A 27234-nucleotide genomic window follows, 5' to 3' on the forward strand; every position below is an offset into this window, starting at 1 on the left:
ATGCATTATTTGCACACAATTAATAGGTTTAATTAAAGCAATATTTTTATAATAAATATTGCTCATAGTGATGAACCTACAGAGAATTATCAACTCAATCTGCAGCTCCCCTTGGCTTTACGGACCTTTATAGTGAACTTCAGCTCATTAGTTAGCTGATCAGCCTGTAACCCCAGTTTGTGCCACGTGTGTTAGCGCACATTCGGGTCACCGAGGTAACCATTAGTTTCTGTAAAGAATAATTAACCGGCGATGTTTGGAAAAAAAAAAAAATGCATACTGTTATGAATGTATTTTCAGAATCCTCAAAGACTCATCTAAGCTTTCGGATGATATTTTTAACCCATTTTCCTGGTTGCGCCTGTTTTCGAAGCAAAACAAAGATGGCAGCCTGCTGGTTACCCAGTTGAGAAACATGGTTGACTGTTTGTTCACTCTCCTTGCTCTCATAGTGTCATTTTTTGCCGCAGCAGGCAGCCGTTTTCAGAGAAAAAGCTATAAAAACCCACTGTTCACTTGGCCTACATGCTCAGCACCAAACAGCAGGCAGACACAGTTAGTGCTGCTGGTGAAAACAGTGGAGCATTTAGCAGCTGAAGAGCCAGATGTTTCCCTCAGGAGTTGGTAGAGACCAACAACAGAGCTAAAAGAGAGTGAATATTGGATTGCCATATCAACTTAATATGTGATAATATGTCAATGTTGTGTTCACAACTTGTTTTTGCTGCCCCCAAGTGGACCCAAAAAATCGTTTTTGTGGTTAAAGCGTCACCGACTCTAATCCAGTAGCAATGGCCTAGCTGCACAGATCCATCCACATCCAGGAAGATTGGTTTCACTCACAGGAAGAGATTCCCCAGCTGACTTGAAACAAACTATAAGAGGTAAGAGCACAGATTTATAAAATAAAACACATCACACTTCAGAAGGAGAGGACAAAGACCTTGGGGGGCAGGTAAGAGTCATCCCCAGAAGTGTGGCACACAAGCAATCTTTACGTAGCAAATAACACAAAAACTAAACAATTCAAGTTTAGGCCTGTAGTGAATTTGAACCCTTTCATCAGCTGCTTCATTAAACCCCTTCCAGTGCAGTGCTTCTTTGCTTTCATTAGACCATCAGACAGATGAAACAGTATCTGAGTCAGGCATGGAAGGGAGATGGGATGGGAGAAGTGATTCAGATTTGATGTGTCCTGAAAATACCCTACAAACCAAGATATACATGATTCTCTTATCTATAATGCAGAATTAGGCTTGACTTTTAAGTTGCAGTTAATGGTAAATTATGCTTATCAATGAAACTAATAATAGCTAATCCACCATCCTATCTTTGGTCTTAGAGTACTATTCTGTCATAGCTCTGTATTAGCTATGGATCATGATTCTGATTTTCAGGTCCTGCTTCTCTTATGAACTGAACGTTCGCGTGCACACACTAACACAGCCCTGCCTGGGAAATGAAGCCTGGATGCCCCTCGAGGCTGCGGACACAGGAACTTCCCTGTATCAGTGTCCCATCCTTCATTCCTGAGCGCTTCTTTTTTTCTCTCTCTAACCTCAGCCTCTGGGTGCTTCCTCCTGACATTTCACGGCAGACGTCCAGAGTCAATAAAAATACACCTCTCTGGTTTCTCACTGGGCCTGACGCAAAGGAGGGGAGATGATGGTTACAGTCCACACCTGGGTCAAGTCATATGTGCTGATGGTTTACTTTATCCCATTATCCCCATCATTACTTTGTCCATTGTTGACTTTGACTGTTTGTTTTGTTGTTTGCAAGTTTGAACATTAGTAGGCTGGGGTATCTTAAACAGGACCATTCTCCGGATTGCAATTATTAATTGCAAATTTGTTTGTGGCATGAAGGGATGTGACTGAGTACAGTCTTACAAAGCTGCTAGCAAATCATTCACACTTTAAATAGATAGAAACATGAAGTTCAGTGCTGGTACTGAGTCTCCAAAATGTTTAGTTTCAGGTGATAAAATAGTTAATTGGCATAATAGGAAAGTGACACTTTTACCTGACTTCTCTTTTTTAAAAGTGACCAGACATGATCACTTCTCCTTTGCATGTTCAGTCTGGTCATGATAAAATGTCTGTCAGTATGTATTATAGTTTTAAAGTCAAGTGTCCATATAACCTTCAAAATTACAAGCTCAACCTCACACCTCACATTTTGACTGCCATTAACTTCATAGTTGGCTCCATTTTGTCATCAGGATTTCAACTACAAAGAAAAAAAATGAGGTCAGGGAAAGTCGATGAGAAAGTAAAACAACATCACAGGCAGACAGTGAGTCAGGAACATTATGAATGGGGTGGACAACCAGCAGCACTGACACGATTCCACTCGTGTGGTCCAGACAAAAGCCCCTAACTCTTCTACTGTTATTGACCACACCATACATGACCACAGGGTGTCTGATTCATTAGACATGCTCTCAAATATTACTGATGTAAAGATTGATTCATCTTAAGCAACCAACCTATCCAACTGTCTAAGACTTGTACAGCATCAGAATATATTGAGAATTTCACTTTACGTGGCTTGGATATAGATCGAGTTTTCTGTCATTTGAATCTCTCTCTTTGTTCTAAATCACAGAATCCTCCTTAATAAAAATAAGAAAAGTTTGACACCTTTAATGCACGGAGACTGTGTCAGCTAAATGGCAAGATTGTACAGTTTTACAGAACATTGTTGCTCGTACCAGCAAAATGCTGTCAGAGTAAGAACATTGTTTTTGATATCCAAAGAAAATATTGTCATTGATCCCAGATGTTTTTTTTCTTCGTTTTTTTCCCCTCAACTCTCTGTTTCTCAATATTGAAGTAATTACGGAATCATTCCACCGGGAGGAAAATCAGAGCAAACGAGAGCTGTCATTTCCCTAATGAAAGAGCCTGTTATTATTTCTTCATAACTTAGCATTTGGCTGACAATATGGGCTTTATGACACTTTCAATTTACATTTCAATCAGACTGGTGGGGGGTGGGGTGGTGGCAGAGGCCTGATAACACAAGGCTCTCATTGATGCACACACTCCAATGCACACTCACAATCAGACACACACAGATCAGGTGGTGTTTGAGCTCTTTGGATTGGAGCCTGACCTGAGATTTGAACACACACACACACACACACACACACACACACACACACACACACACACAGAGCACTTTCAGTGTCAGCCAACATGCAGGCAAACCTCTTCACTTTTACATGATCATTTTTGGCATGACTTCAATGAGACACAGGTGAGAAGTGCACCGGGGAAAGTGAAACCTCATGCTCAGCCCGTTGACACAGTCAGAGAGTGAAAGGAAGGCAGAGTGGCTCTTTGGATTGTATTGACCCCTGCGAGCGAGGAGAAGCAAGCAGTTTGACTGGCAGCCGCTGTGTACAAGAGGGCCGCGGTTTATAAAAGGCTAGCATGCAGGCCAAGCAGGGATGTGATGTTTTTTCTCTTGAGACACAAATCTCTTTCATTTGACACGAAGATTTATTTATCCCTGCCGGTTTCTGGCCTCCTCTCAGGCTTGTTAAAACGCCTCTCATTGAGCTATAGGTCACAGAGGTCGCTGGGAGAACAGATCTGATTTTCTTTCCTACATGAAGCCTGACATTTTCAGCCAGATTCTCAGGCATGCCGCCACGTCAAATTCCCTCTGATATACTGATACGCTCAACATCAGAATCATTGACCTAAAAACATTAATCAGGAGAGTATTTTCTTTGCAAACCATATTTTTTTTCCCTTTTGACCCTACTGTCCTTTAGACAAACAGAGACCATACTTTTTTTTTTATTTTGACTTTGATTTTAACTTGATGTCACAATCAAATGTCATGCCTGTCAGCAGACAGAAGAAGATTGAAACCCTGCCGAACAGGTAAAGTAACAGCATGGAGGATTTGCAGAACCTTTTTTCCTGTTGTGATAGTTTTAACCACCTAGATCGCTTTTCCATAACTTGGGACAGTGGTACATTTTGGATGCCCAAATGTGCACAATTTGCTGATCAGCCATGTAGCATTGAGACAATAAACAAAAATGCCTAAAACTGAGGGAAATTTCAATAGAAACATATTCCTTTTCAGGCATAGTCATGAAAATGTGCAATTCTCATCATGTGAAACATTCTGGGGACTGAAAGAAACTATCTTTGGTTAAAAATGTATAACATGTATAACTCACACGAATGCACAGCTGTGTAGATACAGTACAAAACAGTAACAATCATATAAAAATAACAAGCCAAATTGTCAAAATGTACAGTGTGTACTGCTTGCTCATGAGCAGACTCAACAATAAAATATAGCAATAAGATTTATGCACACCCCGTGATAAACAGTCCTACAACAGCTACTGTACTTGACACCATCAAACTGAAGCTAAAACAACAACTGACTGCAATGGACTACTGTAAAGGACTTAACACAGTGGACTCTCAAATAAATCAAGATAACATCACTTCACACTAATAACTAGTTTAAAGAGTTTCTGACCACTTGTAATGCTATGGAGCTATGTTTTTTATGAGTGGACCCCTGTTTCGTTTATTCTCATGCACAAGCACACAGGTGACGCGATAAATTCTGCCAATGGTTTCACACGACTCCACTGATGTACAGGTGGTGATAATGCTGCAGCAAAGACAGGGAAGACGACCGCTACTAGCAGGTGAACGTGGATGTATACAGTGCAGGTTTCAAAATGATCAGCTTTGCAAATGTTTTATGAGAAAGTAAATGCATTCAAAATGTTTGTCAGGCCTCAAGGATACACACAAATACTGAATGTAAACAGAGACTTTGTTTACAAGAGGAGTCCACAGGGCACATTAATCCGCAGTTACAGTTATAGAAGAGTTGTTCCAAAGGTATGGGGCCTTGACTGCAAGTGTTTTATCATTGACTGGAAAAAAACAATAAACTACTACATGGTTTTCACCACTTTTTTTTTTACATTTTGTAACACATTCCATTTAGTTTGACTTGTTCTCAGGGTTGTGGGGTATTTCTGCATGCGTGGGACATCGTCATTTTGTTTCTCATGATACATGCATGATAAACCTGCAGGAAAAACGTGCGTGATATGAAATTAACTTAGAAATACCAATTAAAACTATTTCTAGATGTTTATAAGGGGGATTAGTACATTACCTCTGTTGTTGACTTTTGTGGGCATTTAACTTACCACATGTACACGTCATCAAGTTCAGGTGCATCAGATACTGTTTAAATTCTCTCTCTCTTTCAAACACACACACATACACACATATGCAGGCACACAGAGGCCGTCAGAGAGCATAAAACCACCAGACCAGAGGGATGAACGTCTGAGTGATCTCCACGCTGTTTGAGCCAGAGTGAGTCACACTGGGCGCCGTGACCACTAAATCAAAGAGCTGTTTGAACAGCTGCATTCCTTCACACCCCTTCATGCTCGCTCTCTCTCTCTTGCTGTGCAGTAATACCAATTCTGGTTTTGCAACCCCCCCCCCCCCCCCCAAGTAATGTTCTGGTGTGACGAAGTTCAAGCCTAATGGAAAAAGAGTGCAGAAGTGAGGTAAGTCATCCTTTGAGCGTGGACAGGTGTCTATTAGAGGTTGGGTGTAGAGATGAGACAGAGAAACTCTGTGAGGCTTCACAGTAGCAACTGCAGCTGATTTATGGACCCATGACAGCCAGAGAGAGTCATTATATAGCTTCCATTTCTCTGCCCCTACTCCAGAGTCACATACTGTTGGGCCATTAGTTTTCAGTGACAGCCACGATAATTGCAATTGTATGGACAAACACAGCACTGAAACATTTCTTTTCATTTAATCCCAAAGTTTGGTCGGTTCTCTGGACTTGAATAGACAGAGTCAGCAGACAGTAGGAAGTGTGATGGCTGCTGACTGAACTGATAGCAACTGTGCATCTTAGCATAGTGATGTTATGGTCAACAACTTAAAGGAATTCTCATTTTGGGAAATATGGTTATTTGCTTTCTTACCAGGAGTTAGAGGAGAGGACATTCATTTCATCTCTGTGCATGCAACACAGAGCTGGCTCCAAGAAACGTAGCCTAGCTTAGCACAAACACTGGAAGCAGGGGGAAAAAACTAGCTTAGCTATAGCAACAATTTTTGCCTCTCATGCATTATCTCTGTTTTGAAGGTATTTCCAGAATCCTCCAAGACTCTTCTAACCATCTGGATAAAAACAATATTTCAATATTCTTTATAAAAATGATTTCAGCCTGTTTCCTACAGTTGTGACTCAATTTCGTAATCCAAACAAATATGACAGCAAGAAGGTTCATTGTGCCTCATTGCTCATCTTTACAGTAGCACAAAATTTGGAATTTGGTCCAGCTCTATTTTTACCTGTTACCTACTAGACCTTTTCTGTGATCTTCCCCAAGCTTTCTTCCATTTTTAAACCCTGCTGAAATGCTTATTTACATGCTTTAGGAGAGTGTCCTTAATGTAATTTGACTCTCTTTTTTTGAAGTGCTAGAACCCTGACATTTGTCCTGATGATGATTTGGTAATCTACACTGATTTATGCATAGAGGCTGGAATTCGAGACCCTTCATACGACTTCTACTACTTCATAATTCTTTCTATGAGAATGACTGTCTTACAGCTGGAGTTGCAAAGCAGGTAAAAATAACTTAATATCCATTCATTCTGACCGGATCATTAATGAATATAAACTGCTATAATCCCAAGGGGAATTTATTGAACATTTCAAATGTAGCTCTGTATCTGGCCATTTTTAACAATCTTTAGTGTCTGCTGCAGTACTAATGCAGAACATGATGAGGTCCTTTAACTAACTAGCATCCTTGATTTGGTTCACTTCTGTAACCTGTATATTAGTACAGTGGAAATAACAGAAACACAGTTGAATTCTACTTCTATTTCTACTTTTTCTTTCTTTGGAAAGTGGAAAGAAATGTTTGATGCAAGGTTTTGAGCCCTTTGAAGCCTCTGGCAGTGACAGATAACTGACACGTCAATTTAAGCATGTCACCATGAAAACTAATGATCTGAATACACATTCACACTGCACATCAGAAAGAGAGAGAGAGTCTCCTTGGAATGGGCTGGAAGCTGAGGGTGGAGTTGGAATGATAATAGTCGGAAACATAATTATTATTTTTCTTTACCTAACACTGGCTGGGAGCAATAAACAACTCGCAATCAACTTTTGACCTCAACTGGAAACGGGATGTATTTCACATCTTAACTGGTTTTTGTTTTCAGAAAATCAAACGAACAAAACTGAACATGTTTGGTTTGTTTGGGTCTGTTTGTGATTTGATGCCAAATATACCAATAAACCAAGAAATCTACTGTCAAACTGCACAGGTAACTTTGCACACTTGAATGTATCATGGCTTGTGAAGTCTTATACTCATGTTCATGCTGTGTGATGCAAAGTAGCTGAGAACAACGTCCTTTAACCTCCTGAGACCCAGCACAATTAAGATTTGGGTATTTCAATTATTATTAGATAAAATAAGTCTATTTGATGAAAGACAGTGCATTTGTTTTCAAAAACATTGTTCATTTTCTATGGTATGTCCTTTGTTGTGGACATCAGGACATTGTTCATCTTTCCTCTCTGCAATTTTGCGCCAGGACAGAAAAACAACCACAGAAAAACTGAATAGGATACAATATAATTTAAAACTTAAAATTGGATATTGAAAATTGTTTGTTTAGCATTTAGCTTTCAATTATTGTTTTGTCAACAGTCATTATGATCAAAAATATCGTTCCAAATATACATTTTCACATTTTGTTCAAAAAATGAAGTACTGAGCAGGACAACATGAACATGTCAGTGCTCTCTGGTCTATAAACTATGTAATGGAAACACTGTGTCTAAATTACCTCAAACATATCTGTGACATTTCTCCACTGACAATTCTTGATACTTATCGGCCGACGTATACGCTGATACTGATTTATCTGCATTAAGCTAAGGCTGACCGATACACTGGCCCATGGATTTATTGGGTTATAATCATCATGAGCTGGGTGCCAGTTGTTACAGCTTTTGGCATTGTCCTCTAATTGAGTCCATCTGCTCCACAGTAGGGATGACTCTTACATGAAAAGAATAAAAGAGAAGAAAATACTTATTTTATTGTTATGGCTTCATGTTGAAAACATGAGGCTGAATGAATGCAGCTTTTCCTTGAAATAAGGCCAATTAATAAACCTCAGATCTATATCTTACATGCCTGGGCAGACTCATTTCAGTCACCCAGGCGGTAGTTACAATAGTACACACTTGCAAAAATGACTGTGGATGCGAAAGGAATTATGGACAAACAAAAAGACTAAAAGTTCATACAGCTACACTGCAGCACATTGACTTAAACTGCCAAGCCTTTGATCCCCACAGAAACACAAACACATCTATCATCCAAATTCTATTTTGTCATTGTAATTTTAAAAAAATGTTATATGACCTATTCACTGAGAGCAACCAAATGACCTGCTGCTTTTATCATTATATGTGCTGAAATTACATTCTGACAAATAGAATCTCACAACATACTCCTTGACAAATTACACCTAATATATGAAAAAAAATAGCATTTTCTGGAATGTCTGAAATCTGAAAACTATGTTTGGTAATAAAGGTAGTGGTGATGATGGTGTGTGTGTGTGTGTGTGTGTGTGGGGGGGGGGTAATTAAGGACAGGAGCTGGGAGCAGACCTTTGGATCGTGTATACGTGGTATGTGTGTCTGCCCGCAGAGCCGCCAGGACACCCTGGATTCCAGTAAATGCTTTTTACCATGAACACCATTTTTTGGCTTTGATGCCATGACTAATGGCTCAGTCACACAACCACTTCCATCACAGCTAACCGTGCAGTCATGCCTTTTCTGCTCTGTGTGTCATTCGGTGTTAATGTCATGTTTGTTTTTGAAATCTGAAACTGTACATGTTTACACGAACCAGATAATTTAATGTGTTGTGAATATCAAAAACAGCAATCATGTGGTTTGTGTCACTGCTAAAACTAGAAGGTCAGTGTGTTAAAACTTGCGGACGTTGAGTTATCTGGATGGTTTGTTTGCTTGTGTTGGGAAGTCACAGATTAGAATAGATAGGATTACTGTAAACGGCACAAAAACACCATTTATATCATTAGTGTAGTCAGGTCAGATTATCATTTCACACACAGAAAATCAATGCGGTTTACATAATTATATACTGTTTATATATTTTTTTTCTAAAACCAGAAAAGACATGATTACAAAGGTCCCATCTCCTGTCTTTTTTTAAATGGCTCCAGTAGTGATGCTAAATGCTAAATAACTTTGGGAAACTCGGAGACAGGAAATGTGAGGTCACTGTTTACTGAGATTACACAGAATAAGATTTGTCTGTAAAACACATTCCATACAAGGTAGCTTGTGACAATAAAATGTCTGAGTCACTGTTTTGGTTGTGAGAGATTACCAGATTACTTCCTTCAGCAGGAAGCTACCTGATAGCAGCTCAGTCAACGTAAGTGGAATAAAAGGTGGTCATTGTATGTCCTCTGGGTTATGGCAGCCACTACTGTGTATGCCTCTGTTTTAAAAAACCCTTACACTGACAAATAACATGAACCAACCTGAAGTGTCTCTAAGTGACTATTTGGTAGCAATAGATATTTTTCTTTTTAGTTTGCCTGTTCAGGAAGTCTTTCTTAATTTTTCCTTGAGAATGTATAGTGTTGAAACACGGCACATTCATGTTAGCAGACATGCCTTGTAATGAAGACAGTTGCTTTTGCAGTCATGATGCAGTCTGCTTGAATACACAACAAAAAACAAAGTTGTGAGTGTATTCCAGGTGGAGATGCATTCTGCTTAAACCACTGGGGGGGAGACATCGTCTGAACTCTGCATCCATGGGCATTACGGTAGGCAGAAGATGTCTGAAGACATTCTCAGTCTGCTTTGAACCTATAGACACCATCCAACAGTGTGTTTATTGAGGTTATTCAAGTGCGGCTTGTACCAGGAAACCATTAAGACATGAATGTATCAAGAAACACAAGTACTGAAATGTTGTTCTATAGCTCTTGAACTGCTAGATATACTGTATCAATAATAGATGAAAATAAAACATGTTGAAATTCCCAAATGACACTTTTCTTTAAATGAAAGCCACTATGTGTAGAATGTAAAAAAAAAATCAGACATTATATATGGCTGAATGCAAAACGCAGTCTACACCTTCTTGCAGAGAGGACATCAATACCACTCTCATATCTATACGTTCAATATGAAGCTACTGCAGACGGTTAGCTTAGTTCGCATAAAGACCAGGAGCAGAGGGAAAACAATCATGGAAACAGCTAGCCTGTTTTAAGAACAAGCAGCCTTCCAGCACCTTAAGCTCACTAATTGACACGTTTTATGTTGTTGGTTTAGTCTGTACAAAAACCAGATAGAGCCATGCTAGTCATTTCGTCCATCTTTAAGCTAAGCTGTAGCGACTGTATATTTAAGGTAGCTACTGCTAAGACTAATAATAGGCTACTAAACAAACAATAAGTTTAGCAATAACATAAACATGCAAATGAGGATAATTGTAGACATGCGATAGATGAACATTTTTGTGCAACTTTTGACTATCTCTTCATTTGGCCTCATGTGGAGGGGATCTCTCATATCTTCACCTGACCTCAGACACACACACATACAGATACTAGTGCCAGGTCTTTTCAATTAGAGTTTAATGTGCTGTGAAGGAAGCAGACCGTGGTGGATATGACTGACCATCAGTAAATGGACTGAGTCATGTGGAGTCAAACTGTTACTGGAAGGCTGAACACAGTTGTGCTTCTCTTCTCTTCTCTGACCATGTGTAAAATGAACGGATACATCTGTCCAGCACACGGCTTGCTGAAAGTCCTGTCTTCTGCGGTCTGTTTTCAGGATTGTAAAAACATCAGGACTGTGTAAACCGAGTGTGCATGCAGACATACAAATACTGTAAACTATAGATAGAAATCTGGAAGCACTTGCATGCTTGCATACACACGTAGGCTCTTTTTGTTTATTGTTAGTTATGTTTTTCCAGCTTTGCTTGAGGCTTGATCAACCAGAAATCAGGACTGTGTTAAAACTTAATTTAAAAGCATTAAAAAATAATCTGGATGTGCCGGTTTAACCAAGAAATATGTGTCACTATTATTTTTTATTTTACTTTACTATTCCAAAGAGACAGAGAGCGTTACATGGGTCACCTGGCAGGATCAAATACATCCACCTCCCAGTCTTTATAAAATGAAACATATGTGGTCATTTCCATATTGTGAAATCCTTTTGAAGATCTGTCTAAAGAGGCAGAATCAGATGTTTGCTCGGAAACCCTCAGAAGACCCCAGTTCTATTTGATCTTCACAAACAGAGCCACTTTAAAGTGGAAATGTACAGATGTGCTGTAGTATCAGTATTGACAGGGGTCACTGGAGCCCATAACCGGCTTCAAACAGATTTCCTTTCATAAAATAAGACCTGCATTAAAATGTTGGAGGGGGAATGGATTTACGGATTGCTCTTAATTTCAGTTGCTTTAAAGATGATTTTATATCATTTGAATGAGTTTTACAGGCATGTGAAGGGTTGCAGAGTTCAGTCAAAATAAAACGCAGACAAATAAGGAAATGGATACTAAAACATCAAAAGCAAGAAGTGGACTTTTCATCTATTTGAAAAAGAGTTACCATCCAAAACCCTGGACTGCTGGTTTAAGCAAACCTTAAGTTAACCTCCACTTTAAAACTAAATAACTATCAATCAAAATAATCTTGACCTTCAGTCAGACTGAAAGACAAAAACATCTGTAGTGTATGTATCACCTGACAGAATTTAAAGGTTAAAACTATCATCATCAACCCTTCATGCTGGTGTGCCATATGGTTTTAAGTGAAACTCTGCCAAAGGTGAAGCGCTGGTTAGTAGATTCCTGACTATCCGAGGAGTCGTGACCCTGAGACTTTGTCCTGATCTCCCGTTTAGTTTGAGTGAAGGGCTAAAATATTTGGTTTCAGTTTGCTGCCATGAATCACAATAAAAGATGAAGAAAAAAAGCAGCAGTGAACGTGTTTACCTCTGACATATGTGATGCTACACAGAGCAGGAGAGGATGATGTATGCTGGATGAGTATTTATTTAGAATAGCCTCTGTGGGCGAGATAATGGAAATAAAGAACAGGTGTGCCTCGACACAAATAACACACTTCTCAACCTTTTTAGACATTAAAGAGGAAGCAGCTGCAGGTGTTTTTTACCTTTATACAGATGCAGAACACACACCACCGAGTCCTCCTTCACCCTTTCATTGTGATCTAGCAACAGCTTGGATAAATTAGCTTTAGACATGTACCATTTAAGTTTATATCTACAAGCCAACTTGTAATAGTTTTTAAGATTTGAGAGTTTGAAGAGGTGGCTAGAAACACCTCACCTCTCACTGAGTGTGAACAGAGAAGAAGATCAAGAAGTTGAAACTGAATGAGACTAATATTCTAGCAAAGATTCTTTTGAGACCAATGTGTTGGCGAGACATCACTCAGTCATCACACAGTCTGTATCTGTAACTCTGAGTCTCTCTTCTTGTCTGTGTTTTGTTCTTCCATCCCTCCCTTTCATATTTCTGCCCCCTCTTCCTCCTTCATTGTTAGAAAACTGAAAAAAAAAATGGCACGACTGAACCTAGTACGATGTTGTCGAAGCACAGACCAGCCACAGCTTTGAAGTTGGACATAACAGAGAAGACTGAGTGGACAATAGCACAGTTGGTACAAACAAATGTCTCCACTAGGGGGAGCTTTAACAGAGTCACATTACAATCATGGGTCCCAATTGTGGGACCAAACATAGTGGGTTTTCACAGCTGTGACTGTTGAAGGGGCCGGGGTTACAGAGCAGCTGTATTTCCATTCCACAGTTTAAGTTTATCAAAATATCATATATTATCAGAAATCTCTCTGATAAAGAAAAGATCACCAGTCTCATATATTTTGGTTTCACAAGATCTACGTTTTGTACTTTTTTTTTTTAATTGATTCATTCTTGTGTCATGCACCAGTGCCCAGATATGGGCTTATAACACAGCTCCTAATGGGAATAATATACAGAACAAAAATACAGTGATCAATCATCATACATCATGGACAGAATGCGTTTCCCTCTCCTATGTACAACACCCATATTCAAAAAAATGAAGTTGTTTTCAACACAGTATTTCACTTAATTAATATGCAAACAAATACATTTGCCACTGAAACATCAGTTTTTAAAGGCTACAAACACATGTTCCACGTGGACGAGCAATGCTTGGTATTTGTATGGCAGTCTGTCCTTAGAAGTCTGTGGGGACGAAATTACAACATGATCAGGTTATGGAATAGGCTACGTTTGGTTAACACATGGTGAATGAGCTTGTCTCGGCTGCTCCACGGAGTCTGCTGATCTGAGTAAAGGCGCTGTTATTGCGGGGTTTTCTCATGTTAATGCCTCCAGTTTGTAAGGCATTAACTAGCAGGGCATGATAATCTATCCACGGGATCTGCCCTTGATTGCCTGCAGGCCTCCTGTAGGGGGGCAACAAGAGACCCCATCAGTCTGACACTGAAAATAAAAAGAAGGGAAAGATACTGTGAACTGAAATCAGGGCCACAAACTATTACTAATCGGGCGAAATATTGATAACACATCGGCATTAGTGATGGCTCCTATTCCTCCATTCTTGCACTCAGTGTAAATCTTAATGGCCCTAATGGTCTGCAGGCTTCCACACCTTGTTTATTGACATGGATGATGTGAATGGAGACTTTACGTGTCGCGGGCGGGGTGACGTTTAATCAGATTACTGCTGTGTGTGAGAGAGAGGGGGAGGCAGAGATGGAGGGGGGGTATGCAGGCAACCTAGGGGGTAGGTAGAGTGGAGATGCTCACACACACACACACACGTCTGAGAGAGAGAGAGAGAGAGAGCTGCAGACACACAGTGCAGACTTGGCAGACAGAGCAGAGCAGTGTGCGGAGACGTTTTGGTTTCAAGACTTTGCTCTGGAAAGTGCAACTCGTCGGCGCAGTTTGCTCATTCACACCACCAGGGTCACACACACTCACCAACAGAACAGCCAGGAAAATAATCCCGATTTTCACTCCTCTTTTTGGCTCCAGGTGCGTTGACGCGACGCGGACCTGTTGGCTCATTTTTGGCTCGAAAACCCCCTCAAACTTTTGGATGAACTCGCGCAAACTTTGCAAAAAAAAACCAAAAAAACAACACCGCGGAGAGGGCGATGCAGGGAGGGAGGTGTGGAGCAAGCAGCCCGGCGTAAACTCGGGGATGTGACCCTGCGTAAACTCAAATGACCACCACCACCACCACCACCACCTCCTCCTCCTCCTCTCTCCTCTAACACACGTGAAACACGCAGCAGCGCGTCCATGTCCAGGCTCCAGCCAGCATGACTCTGTCCGGCGGTTTGTCGGATACTTGTCAGCTCATCTTACGAGACCGCATGGAGCCGGAGCTGTGGAAATAAGGCTGCATCCCTGCTTTCTGTGGGAATAGTTGTTGCAAACACGTTGTGAAGCAAACACACACGCTGCCGTGCACACTTTGGAGGGAGCTACGATGCGGGGCACTGTGGGCGCATTCATTCAGTCCTGTCTGATACTCCTGGTCCGGGCAGACCAGTGGAGGCTGAAGGACTCCGGCAACTGCGAGCTCAACAAGAAAGTAAGTCATTATGGAGGAATTACACTGTCAAGTGTTGAAAAAGTCGTTATAATGGTTTTTATACACTATGATTTTGTATCTGGACGTCTCAGAAGTACCACATTATCTTTTATTTTGTGGTACAAAGTGTTAGTAAAGGAGTAAAGTGCCATTTTCCTTCTTTTTGAAGTTTCACATACTTCTGACCTTTTCCGCATATTATTTGGTCCAACTTTTCAATGTTCACTTGCACCTCTTTATGAGCTCTAATCGTTTAAACTGGTTCTTTGTACTGATGAAGTGTATTGTATTGGTCAAATCAAAGCCTTGTCTGTGGAACCATTTAATTACTACTGACTGTTTTCATTATTGATTCATCTGTTTGTTATGTCTTTCAATGAATCCATTAACTCTGTAGCTCATAAAATGTGGAGAAGCAGATTCAAATGGCCATCACAAGTTCCCACAGCCCAAAGCCTGTCTGCAAATTGCTCTTTTTTTCCTGACCAATAATCACGTTATAATGATAATTAATAATGTTTTTTTTTGCTTGATAAATGATGTAGAATAAATCAATTATCAAAATGACTGATGATTCATTTTCTATCAATTGTTTCAGCACTACTTTTGTGTATTGGCTTTGAGTCACAGGCAGGTCTTTGCACACTGTCCATACATGTGTGTGTATTTGACAAAATGCCATCAATTCAAGGCTTATTCTGTCCTGTTGTGTTGTATTTTTTTTTTTTACAAATGAATGAGATTTCTTAACCTCCCTTTTATCACTTTGTTTTTAACTTGTAACTCATGTTCTCTAAACTCACGCGGACCATTTCAGGTCCGATCCAGCAGAAACAGGACGACATTCAGCTCCCAGTCTGACAATCACTGACATGTGTATTGTTTGTTTGGCACTTGGGCCCTAAGTGGCCTGTTAATAAGTCATTATCAGTCTGTTAGCAGTCTGTCTAATAAACAGCCTCTTGCAGACAGAGTGCTGGTTTTGCTGGTTGGCGTGAGACAGGCCCAGTGTTGGTTCATGTGAGGTAAACGGCATGAAGTGACTTTTAAGTGAAAAAGACAGTTTTTGTGAATTCACCGCTCTTCTTTCTGTCTGTTTCTTGCTTTCTCTTTCCCCTCTGTACCTATCATTTGGTCCTGACATGCTAATATCTACTGCTGAAATATTTAGTCAATTGACAGAAAATGAAGCAACAACAATTTTGATAATCACATAAAGCAAACGTTCACAGTTTCCAGCTTCTCAAATCTGAGGATTTTCTGCATTTCAGTGTTTTTGTATCAATCAAATGACTTTGGGCCTAGAACAGTTGGTCACAAAAAACAAGCAACTTGAAGACAACACACTATTTTCTGACATCTATGAAGCCATAATAAATAATCAACAGATGAATCAATACTGAAAATCATTAGTTGCAGCCCTTCTAATCCTCTTGTCTTTCCCCCCAGCAAACTGACCTAAACTCCTTCCTGTGGACGATCAAACGAGACCCTCCCTCATATTTCTATGGTACAATCCACGTTCCCTACACACGTGTTTGGGACTTCATCCCTGAAAACTCCAAGCAGGCCTTCCAGGAGAGCAACATCGTCTACTTTGAGCTGGACCTGACGGACCCTTACACCATCTCAGCCCTGACCAGCTGCCAGCTGCTTCCTCAGGGCGAGAACCTGCAGGACGTCCTGCCCAGAGACATCTATCGGAGACTTAAGAGACACCTTGAGTATGTAAAACTCATGATGCCTTCGTGGATGACTCCGGACCAGAGAGGGAAGGGACTCTACGCGGACTACCTCTTCAATGCCATTGCTGGGAACTGGGAGAGGAAGCGGCCCGTTTGGGTGATGCTGATGGTGAATTCGTTAACTGAGGCAGATATTAAGACACGGGGGGTGCCAGTGCTGGACTTGTACCTGGCCCAGGAGGCGGAGAGGATGAGGAAGAGGACGGGGGCTGTCGAGAAGGTGGAGGAACAGTGCCATCCGCTCAACGGGCTCAACTTCTCCCAGGTGAGTTTGAAACTGTACTGTTTGGTGGTCAGTCCTCAGGTTTGCCTGTTTTTCCATTGCACCCTCTCAGCAGTGTTTGGTCTGTATTTCTGTGTGACCTTAAATCAAGATATCAGTGACCAGATATGCCTACGCCACTTCCTGCATGTGTTTCACAATAAATGCATTTTAACGCCAGCACAGTGGTAGGCCTTTGTTGTCAAAGTATTGACAGTGCCGTTTGAACATTAGCTAATATTTACCCCAAATATTCCTTAAACTAGATTTAGACACTCTTTGCACTTTTTACAAAAGGTTATTTTGAAACTTTGCATGGACGAAATACATTTTATTACATATTTGAATAAAGCTAGATGAGAAGAACGGCTCAGTGAAGGAGGACTGATGTTACAAATTAACAACAAAGTTTTAACAACTGGAGTTAAAAACACTTAGGAGTGACGTTGACGTAGCAGGTCGGTTTTGGTTTGTGAGGGAAAGAAGTGAGACACAGAAGCATTTAATTACGTCCAGGTGAGGCCTTTGCTTTATGGACACACGGAGGACAGTGAGTGGGTCTTCAGCAAGGTCTGTATCTGTACACAGCACCAGTAATCCTACAGCAGTAATGTTGTGTTACATGTATTAGACAAGCTGAACATGACGGAGTGTTTGTCATTATGAGGTTGAAGCAGTGTAACGATGCGGTCTTCTAAACCTTAGGCTATAATCCACACTTACACAAGCCTGACAAGGATCTTGGTGTATGAATGTCTCCATAGTTAAGATTAGTAGCTATAGCTTTACCTTAGCTTACTCATATCTGACTCACTTCTACACGGAGAGGTTAACAGAGCGCTGGTATCGGATTGGTATTGGCTGAGTTTGGTAGGTGGAATCGGTAACGGGGGTGAAAAAGACCCTCAAGACTTTTTATGGTTGTTTCAATAAACTCATTGTCAAATCTGCTCTGCTGAAGATGCCTCACACCTCCTAAAAAACACCAGCTTTAGAGACTAAAATGTCTAATACAAATGGCAAAGACCACATGTATACATTCAGATTCATTATTTTTGTTTATTTTTGGCCTGTAGTTCTCTATTTCCCCCTTTTTCCCACAGCTTAGTGGAGTGCAGAAAGGTGTGGTGTTAATAATCAGCTGTACAAACATTCAGCCGTGCTCCACCACCGTCTTTGTTATTAAAGAAAAATGGATCCTAATGACTCAAGTCTGAAATCACCAGAAAAAAAGGAACCTTGTTCCTCACACCAGCATACTTAAGTCTCCTTGTCTTCCCGTCTGTCTGTCTGTCTGTGGCCCTTGGTGACCCTTTGAGCATTACAAACATCTCTCAAAGGCAGCAGTCACTATGAAATCATGTTGCATATTATTGAGGAATTTCTGCTAATGCTGGTCAGGAGCTAAGGGGATTACACTTGAACATTTACCCTAACATCCAGAAGCTTAAAGTGTTGTTATTTTAAAGCAGGCCCCGTCAGACTATAAGTCTCTGCCCAAACCACCCAGCAGCACTTTTATTAGCTTTCTCTTGAGTCGTAAAGGAAGAATGGGGGATGTCAACAATCATACAGCATATGTAATCAGTCACATGTAAAATTATGGATGTTTTTTGTCACTTGCGTGCATAGGCAGTTAAATAGAAATCAATTTCCCATGGCAATGTTTATGTCTTGGTAAACACATGGAGTATGAGTGAGAGTCACTAGGAAGTAATATATTTTTCTACTCTAAGATGAGATGATTCAATTTAGCTTTTGTTAACACCTCTGCATTTTCACACAATGAACAGTGAAGTCATTATTCCTCAGACCCTCCTACACTCATTTTTGGCAGATCAGATGTAACAATTACTTGTGTTATTTTAAATCAGTACAAGTGTTTTGGATGAGACTGTCGTCACCAGAAATACTACAGCACCAGCCGCTGGGTGACCCTTTTGTGACAATCGTCCTCTTGTGGTTGTAGTGGCTGTTAACTGAGCAACTGAGCAAAGGCAGGTGATGTTGTTATAATGCTCCAAAACCTCTTTTGGGGGATGTCGGGGTGGATGATTGGATGTACAAGGGGAGTGACTTTTGACATTTGAGACCAAGGTTTGCATCATGTTTCCTTCGTTGGTTTCTCCTGACTTCCTAAGGGCTTAAGCCCTGAAGAGCGGATCGTGTTAAGCAGACGATTTGCAGTGGAGACTTTGCTCGGTGTCTGTTCCTGAAAAGGATAAAACTGCCGAGCCTTTCCTCCACTTCCTCAATGTTGTCTTCACTATCAACAATCTCCACTTGCATCAGAAACTTGTATCAGAAAACACAAGCAGCCAGTCACAGATCTTGTGGTCTCCATGTGGTATCTCCGTAGCCCCGACATGTAGGTACATTGAGGAGGTGTACGTCAGCTATGGATTAACTTAAAGGAGTCGGCAGATCATTTTCGCAACATTGGTCTCTTTTGGAAGGCATTGACAAGCGACTTATTTTGTTTAGACATGGGCACTTGTTGTTATGGATATCAGAGAAAGACAGTGGGTGGCAGAAATTGGATTTGTCAACGGGGCCATAAAGAGAGAAAACCTCCCATCATCACAGCTTTCATTGAATTAGATCCACAAAGCCTCCAGAAGGCTCAACAATGAATTCTAGTGTCCCAGTAAAAACCGCTACCCTGACGCTGCACCAACACAGCACACAGCTGGCGCTCCATAATTTCCACACTCAGTTTCAATCTAATCAACAGCAGCTTGATGGACGCCTTAACCCTGCTGGCTTGAAGCAGCCCGCTTAATATTTCAGTAAACATTTTTTTTCTTCACAGTTTTGCAGCGTAGTTGAAAAGGGCAACTCCATTTAAAGCCTTTTAGCTCAACTCAACTGTAAGATGTCCAGATAGAGTGTGATGAGTGAGATACACGGCGGTGAAACAATACTGCCGCCTCAGCTGCCATTCTTGACTGAAAGTACTGTTTAATCAGGCTACAGTTAGAGAACCATATTTACTGTAATAGTCTCTGTAATGTTTTCACTGGCCGTATACATCTGGCATGAAACAGACCGTACAGGAAAGGCAAAGGCCAATGGAAAATAAAATATTTCATGTATTGAAAATTTCTCTCCTCATGCCTGCTTGCTCACTTTCAATATTAAATTCACTGGGAAATCATGGTGGCTGCTTTCGAATCATACGGAAATCTAGTTCTGGTGAGAAACTGCCCTGCAATCATGCTTCATTTTACCTATACAGCACAGTTTAAATGGTTGTTGGTGAGGTTTGGGAGTTTTCAACAGGTGGTAAATCACACCATCATCTGCTGTCTTGGCCGGGTCATTTTTGATCTCGGTGAGTCATCGTAGAAATTGGTTAGCAGAGTTGATAAGCACGTAAGCAGCCACTGAGTCCTTCATGTCAATACAAACTTTAAACTAACTTCAACTCGACTCAGACTCTTGGGAAAACAGTGTGTCCAACTTGTGATAGTCAAGCTAACTTCAGCTCGGTGTCTGACCTGCAGTGCAGCAGTGAGTTTTTTCCCTCCACATGAGCACCTGCTTGTGACTGATTGGGCTGTTTGTCTCTACTGCTGAGTTCAATCAGACAGATCTTGATGCATCACATCTTATCAATGTGGCAGTTTGGGGGTTAAAACTATCGCCCTGCTCATTCAACACGTGGCCTTTGCTGTGGGATGTAGCCTGTATTTTCTCTGAAAATGTTTCATGTTTCATATTTTCCTCTGATGTCAGCGGAGGCACTCTTCATTTCAGGCAAGGCAGGGCACCTCCACTATCAAATATTGCAAGTCTGTCAGACTGTCATTATGTTGACTGTCACTCTCTCCTGACAAGTCTCTAGTAATGGGAAAATTACACAAGTACTTAAGTTGTGGCTTTGTGCAGCTGTGTTAAAGTTCTTAACATGTGATAGACTCAGGCTGTAGGATAACTTAATGCATTTGAAAAACAGGGTGCTTTTTTATCTCATCTTACAAGTGATGTGTCCATTTCTGAGTTTGCCTGCCACTATAAATTAAGCCCATTGAGCTCATTATTTTCAAAGCACAATGAATTATACTTTCTTTACTCAGATCTCTAATCTGGCTAAGCATGACTGCTCTTATTCTTGCACGGTGCCCCTCGTCTTTTGAAGAGCGGGCTCAGCCTTGCCCATTACACTAAGTGAGCTTGTTGAGGACAACAATAGCCGTATGAAGGCCGGCTTTCTCTGTCACTGTTGTTGGAGACCCGCGGGACATTCCACACCTCAGTGGAGCAGACCTGCTAATGAAAGTGTTGTTTCTTTCCTCCCATCACTGGGAGTAATGGTGCATGGAGAGGTGGTGAATGCAGGTCTCAGTGTACGTCTATGAGAACAGGGAAGGAATGTTTGAAGCCCATTTGGTTCATTCATGACGAGGAGGGACTGGAACAAGGAGAGTTGAGATGCAGACTGAGATCAGTGGAGGAGCTATTAAGGAAGGAAGGCGTGACTCCGTCTCCATTAAAGGTATCATGACGTTACCTCTGTTTGACAACCTTGTAACTTCAGTTGTGGTGTTTTCTTTTCACTTGAACCGACGGGCTACAGGGTCTCTGGATCTGCTGGGTTTCACGAGGAAAGGTCTGGTGAAATCCAAACAAAACCCACTTTTGTAACCTGAGAGAGGTTGCTGCAAGGTTTTCAGCCTGAAAATAAAATTGTTTTCTCATTTGATGGAGCAATTCAGTTCTAGTTACGTTATAAATTCTCATCTCTCTTCCCTCTTTCTTTGCTTGAGGAGAAACATAAAATGTGCGAATGGTATTTCACTAACCAAAACCAAACATAACCTCTGTAACTGAACATGAACCAGACTAAATAACACTGCAGAGTTTAACCCAATTATCATATCTTCCTGCCTGTCTGTAATTTAGACATGTACATACTCAATTTCAGAATCCTGAAATGTGTCTGTAACAAGCATATCAGGGCCTAATCAAATGTTGTTCGATCTGATATCACCATTGTCCTACTTCAATTTACACCTCCTTACATAACACCTTTCAAGATTTGGGATTAAAAGGTTTAGTCACAGTTTTTTGTAACGGATCATCTTGACCCGTTGGTCAAGAAATATTCTCTGCACACGGACTGAAGTCTGTTCTCAATTACAGCTAAAAGGCAAAGCTCTCTTGGTTCATGGATTTAAACTTTAACATTGAATAAATCAAAGTACAGTTTGTTCTTGAATCATCAGATTTGTGGGAAAATGTCTAGTACCATATATCAGATCTGAGAGGTCACATATGAACAGACAGCTCACTCTGTTCCAAAACTCATTGGACGGGACGTACGCTGTCACAAAGTATGAGCATCTCAAAACTCCCACACCCTCCCACATCACACGATCGTAATGACTGCTAAGTGTTGGTTATGTAGATTCTATGAAAAGTGAAGCTCGGCATCCTGGACAGTACAATGGCTGTACTTATTTTCCAGCCCAGCATGGGCAGCGCTTTGCCCAGGCTGCTTCTGATTTCCAGAGTTTGCCCACAGAGGAAAATCTGTCTCAATCCCCTCGGTAATAAGATTAGATGGCTAAATGAGAATGATGATGATAATGATGATGAGTAAGTTGTGGGAACCTTTGGGAATCCTACGATTTGATTCCGATTGTTGGCACTCTGCTGTGTTGCTATTAACGTTATAGTTGGAGGAGTTTTGTGCTGCAGCGTGAGTTGCTCAGTGGTCTCCATTCCACTAATGTTATCTAGTTTCTGGGCGATGGGGTACCAAGTATCCACAAAATATTTCACTTTTGTGCAAAGCTAATTATCAAGTTAGCAAATCCAACAGTTTCCCAAAAGCTTGCCTTTTGGGAAGATAAAACGTTCCCATAGTCACTGAACCCGGCCAAGAAATATTCCCACACTTAACCCCCTGTAAAACCAGGGGGGTTGGTTTTTGTACAGATACTACACATACTGGGTGTATGTATACGTATATATGTGTGTGTAAGGGAGAGAGAGAACACATGCCGGCATGATGACAGTATTACACAGCAATACACAGGCAGCAAATCTGATTAATACTCATTTGCCCTCCTGGGAAGAATCACAACTATCCGGTCAATTGATTCAGTGATCATCAGAGCAGAATGGCCTGCAGTGATGAAATGTATACACACACGGGTAGACACAGCCAAAAAATATTACAAGAACAGCAATAAATCTCAACCTGCACTTGAATTTATTAAGCTCATTAAGGCATTTCAAGTGGGACTTTAATGCTCTGCCAGATGATTGTCGTGGCTTGAAGAGTATTCATTTGTTATTTGGACAAATGATGAATCATGTGGACATTTTTAAATAACTGACGAAACAGTTATTTCAAGTAAATGTCATCATATGAGATATTAACAGGAAACAGGCAATGTAATTTCTTAAAACCAGAAAAAGTAGATGTTTGTGTAGTAAGATTATAGAGAAATATGTTAGCACACATTTAATTTCTTCCTATAAGATAAATACACCTGCTGAGGTGCTCACTTTTTGCAGTAAAGCTGCAAATGTATTCTCACTCATATTGTAGGAAGTGATTTGTATTATTTATGTACAGAATTAGAATCAGGTTTAGTTTGTTTACACATACAAAGGATCAGTGTCAGTGGAGGTCCTGGGCCTTGTTGATCAGGCTAGCTGGTGTTCTTGTAGCGTGAGGTTTTGGTCCGCAGATGGAGAGGGAGTGTCTGAAATAGTTTGTGTCTGGGGTGGGAGTGGTTCGCCAAAATCTTTCCTGCTTACCTCAGAGTCCTGGAGGGATGGCAGATTGCAGCCAATCACGTTCTCTGCTGAGCAATGATATGCTGCAGTCTGTCCTTGTCCTTGGCAGTGGCAGCAGAGTACCAGATGGTGATGGAGGAGGTGAGAATGGACTCAATGATGACGGAGTAGAAGTGCACCGTCATTATCTCTGGCAGGTTGAACTTCCTCAGCTGCCGCAGTTCAACCTCTGCTGAGCTTCCTTGGTGATGGAGCTGATGTTCAGCTCCCACTTGAGGTCCTGGGTGATGATGATGGTACCCAGGAAGCGGAAAAACTCCACAGTGTTGACTGGGGAGTCACGGAGGGTGATGGGGGTTGGTGGGGCTGGGTTCTGCTTGAAATTCACAACTCCAATCCGCAACACTCTCCACTGTCTTTAGAGCGTTGAGCTCCAAGTTGTTCTGTCACCAGGTCCCCAGATGGTCAATGTGTGGTGTGTATTTGTCCATATAATTGCTTGTATCTATCTATTATTGTTTGTGTCTGTGCGTGCATGAATGTTTGTGTACGTGTGTGCATTTCTGTGCATGCTCGTGTATGAATGAGCGTTTGTATGTGTGTATGTGTGTACACAGTTCTATGCTTAAGTTTCCAACATGTCCTCACGGCTTCCTAGGAGTCCCTGGTTTCATGTGGCACTGAGGTGCTTGATTTCCTTCCCACTGTTGACCAAACAGTTCCATATTAGATGTCTGACATTCCCTCACATGACATTATCTGTCTGGATACATGACACCGGAGACAAAGCTGCGCAGCTCCTCTCACCTTCAAAACCCCTTTTTTCAAAAGCTTCATACACAGAAATTGAAGCATAAAGTCTGTCAGCAAGTCATCATGTAGAAAAGCTACTGAACAAAAAAGCTCCAGAGGTCATCAGTGTGGACTGTTTGCCGAATGAACTATTGATAAAGATGAATGCCAGTGAGTTTGTCTTGATTATAAGATGATCTGAACCAGCCTGCTCTAAAATCGAGCAAACAAATCAAAAGGAGAGGGTATGTTTGTTTAGCACTTTGTGTATATTAATTTTTTTGTTTCCAGTTTGTGCTAAACTTCACTTACAAAGTTCCTTTGAACGTTTCTGTTTAGAACTAAACACTTCTCGTGTGATCATGATCTGCCTCTTTGCTGCTGTCATATCAAGGTAGAATAATTTTCCATTCCTGTGTAAGTCCACTTTTTTGCAATGTTTTGTTTTTCAATTACATTTGATTGAAAGCGGATCGGATGCAGCTGAATGGTGCCAGCTGTGTGCCAAGAAAAAAGACCTTAGATCCCTGAAAGTATATACAGTAATACACGCAGGAGAGTCTGACTTCTGGAGACTGCTGCAGGCTTTTCCTGGTTGTGTAACGCAGGGCTCAAACGCTCAAATAGGGATTTCATAGCTTGTCTCTCTGACTTAACACCAGGTCATGAAAACATATGCAGGTGGAGGAGCCTTGTAAGCACGACCATTGCTCTGCACCCCTGCTAATGTTTGGTACCTCCAAATAATCTGTAGTGCCTGTCACTTAATGCTTACTACCCTGATTTATCTGCACATTTGAGAGGACATAAAAACCTGCATATCGAGGCCTTTACGGCCACTTGGCAGTAAATGATATACCTTGCTGGCTTTGGTGTCTTCACAGTTCAGTAAGGCATCCATACAATTTATGCAGCATGTATAACTTGACACAGGACTTATGCTTTCATATACACTTTTGATCCCACTTGACACAGGACTCTATCTTTCTGCATTCTTGATCATTGCAGATTTTCATTAAATACACCTCCGTCATGACATGTCCAGTCAATATATGTATGTATATTACTGTAAATGCTCAGTGTGTTAAAATAGATTCTGATTACACAATTACAACTCACAGTAATGAGTTAGTTGGCCATGGTAACACTTATTCACTGACTTGATCTACTCTGAAAGATTAATGTATAATAACTCAAATGAAACAGGTAAAGATAACTCTGAGTGTAATTACAGATGGAGTAACAGATATCTCTGCCACTGCTCTGTTTTAGCAGGCAGTTTTCCATTCGCTGTTCCAACATGTGATTGTGAAACCTTGCAAACAGAAAAAGGGCAAACAGAAACACTGAAACACATTTGATGGTTCTGCTATCTCGCTGTGTGCCTCCTCCTTCATTAAAGTAAGAAAAGCTCAGCATCTACAAATGTACTTAACACTCACTAACAGCGGCCTTCCCATATTTAAAGCTAATGTAAGTTATACTTAAGTGCCATTAGAGTCATTACGATGCTAATTTCAATTTGCTTGCTGCCCATCATTCCCTCTGTTGTTATGTAAGTTGAGATTTTTGCAGGCTGAATGTGGCCGAGACCCCAGGGTCATCTAAGCTATGACCAATCAGTGCTGAATTAGCATGTGGCTGATAGAAATTAAGGAATGCCGTACATGCTCTTTTTGGTGGAAAAAAAGTGGTCGAATGAATTCCTGTGTATTGAATTTGCAGAAATAATTGTAAGATACAGTATCAAAAAACAGTAGTTCAGTTTCAACCCACTGTTGAGTTGTTGTGTTTCAGGTTAGCAGATGTCTCCTGTTACATCAAAACACTGCAGATTTCTGTTAAACCTTCATTCAAAACACTCATAAACACCTCGTTTGAGGCTTCCAGTGTTTTAACACGTCTAAACCCAGAGGGCACAACTTACAATGTTTTTATGTGACATTCAGCTCAAATCCTATAATTCCTTTTTGTCATAAATGATACAGAATCTATATATTATTTTGCAGGCTGCAGTACTTTCTTGTGGTTTTCATCATCACTTGTTAAATAACATTAGCATTCACATGACTAATAGCTGTCAGAAGTTGCTTTCACACATGCAGCTTTTACTATTTTCTGTTGCCATTAAGGAGACGTGACCTGATGGGATGATTGGGATACTGCATCAGTTGCAGTAATGTGACTGCTCAACACGAAGTAGCCTTACCACTACATATCTACACTGCCATATTGTGTGAATTAAGGGTTAAGGACACTTTGACATAACACCTTTTTCCTGTAACAGTGGATTTGTATGTTTGTGCTTTGGGATTGATTACAGTGTTAAGGTGTTGCCTATGTGAGAAAAGAAACTCGTGGCTACATGCTAACAGAAAAAGGTGGTCGTGGACATGATAGCTATCAGATAAGATGTGAATAATGATCTGCTTTACATGCAGATACACATCAGTTGTGAAAGGCTTAATGCTTCTGTTCACAGTCTGATGTTAAATGAATCAGTACACTGATTTTATCATCTCAGCTGGGGTACAGTGACGTCTGAGCAGGCACGCAGTAGACCAGCTGAACTTACTGTTTTTAGATTCACTTTCATATTCTTAATAGTATCAAACTGAAGTAAAAAATAGAAAAAGGAAACCTACTGTATATCTACACTATTTTGATTTGAATTAAAATTAAAAAATGAAAGATAAAGATGCTTTTTAAGATGGAGGTTTCATTTCAAATGAGCATTAACCTGTCACAGTTTGACATTAAGTATTATAAATTGCTCCTGGTAAGCGTATGCTCTCCCTGTGCTGGCCAGGTCTGTGGCTGGTCTGAATTAAATCAAGCTTCTCCACCGCCGGTAGAAATGAGCCAAACCTGGCTGGACTTCAGCCGAGCAATACCAAGGCCAA

The 27234-nt window shown here is 40.8% G+C and overlaps 1 protein-coding gene across 1 annotated transcript in view; it reads left to right on the forward strand.

Moving 5' to 3' along the window:
* Positions 1-14063: 14063 nt before the first annotated feature.
* The window catches only part of trabd2a (TraB domain containing 2A), a 56004-nt gene continuing 42833 nt past the window's right edge, over positions 14064-27234 (forward strand). The window contains exons 1-2 of the mRNA XM_070924429.1: positions 14064-14779; positions 16229-16789. Of these exons, the coding sequence (XP_070780530.1) occupies positions 14675-14779; positions 16229-16789 (666 nt within the window). The 5' untranslated portion in view covers positions 14064-14674. The remainder of the gene's footprint in view (positions 14780-16228; positions 16790-27234) is intronic.

Source organism: Enoplosus armatus, chromosome 18 (genome assembly GCF_043641665.1).
Source record: "Enoplosus armatus isolate fEnoArm2 chromosome 18, fEnoArm2.hap1, whole genome shotgun sequence".
In the NCBI taxonomy this organism is placed as follows: domain Eukaryota; kingdom Metazoa; phylum Chordata; class Actinopteri; order Centrarchiformes; family Enoplosidae; genus Enoplosus; species Enoplosus armatus.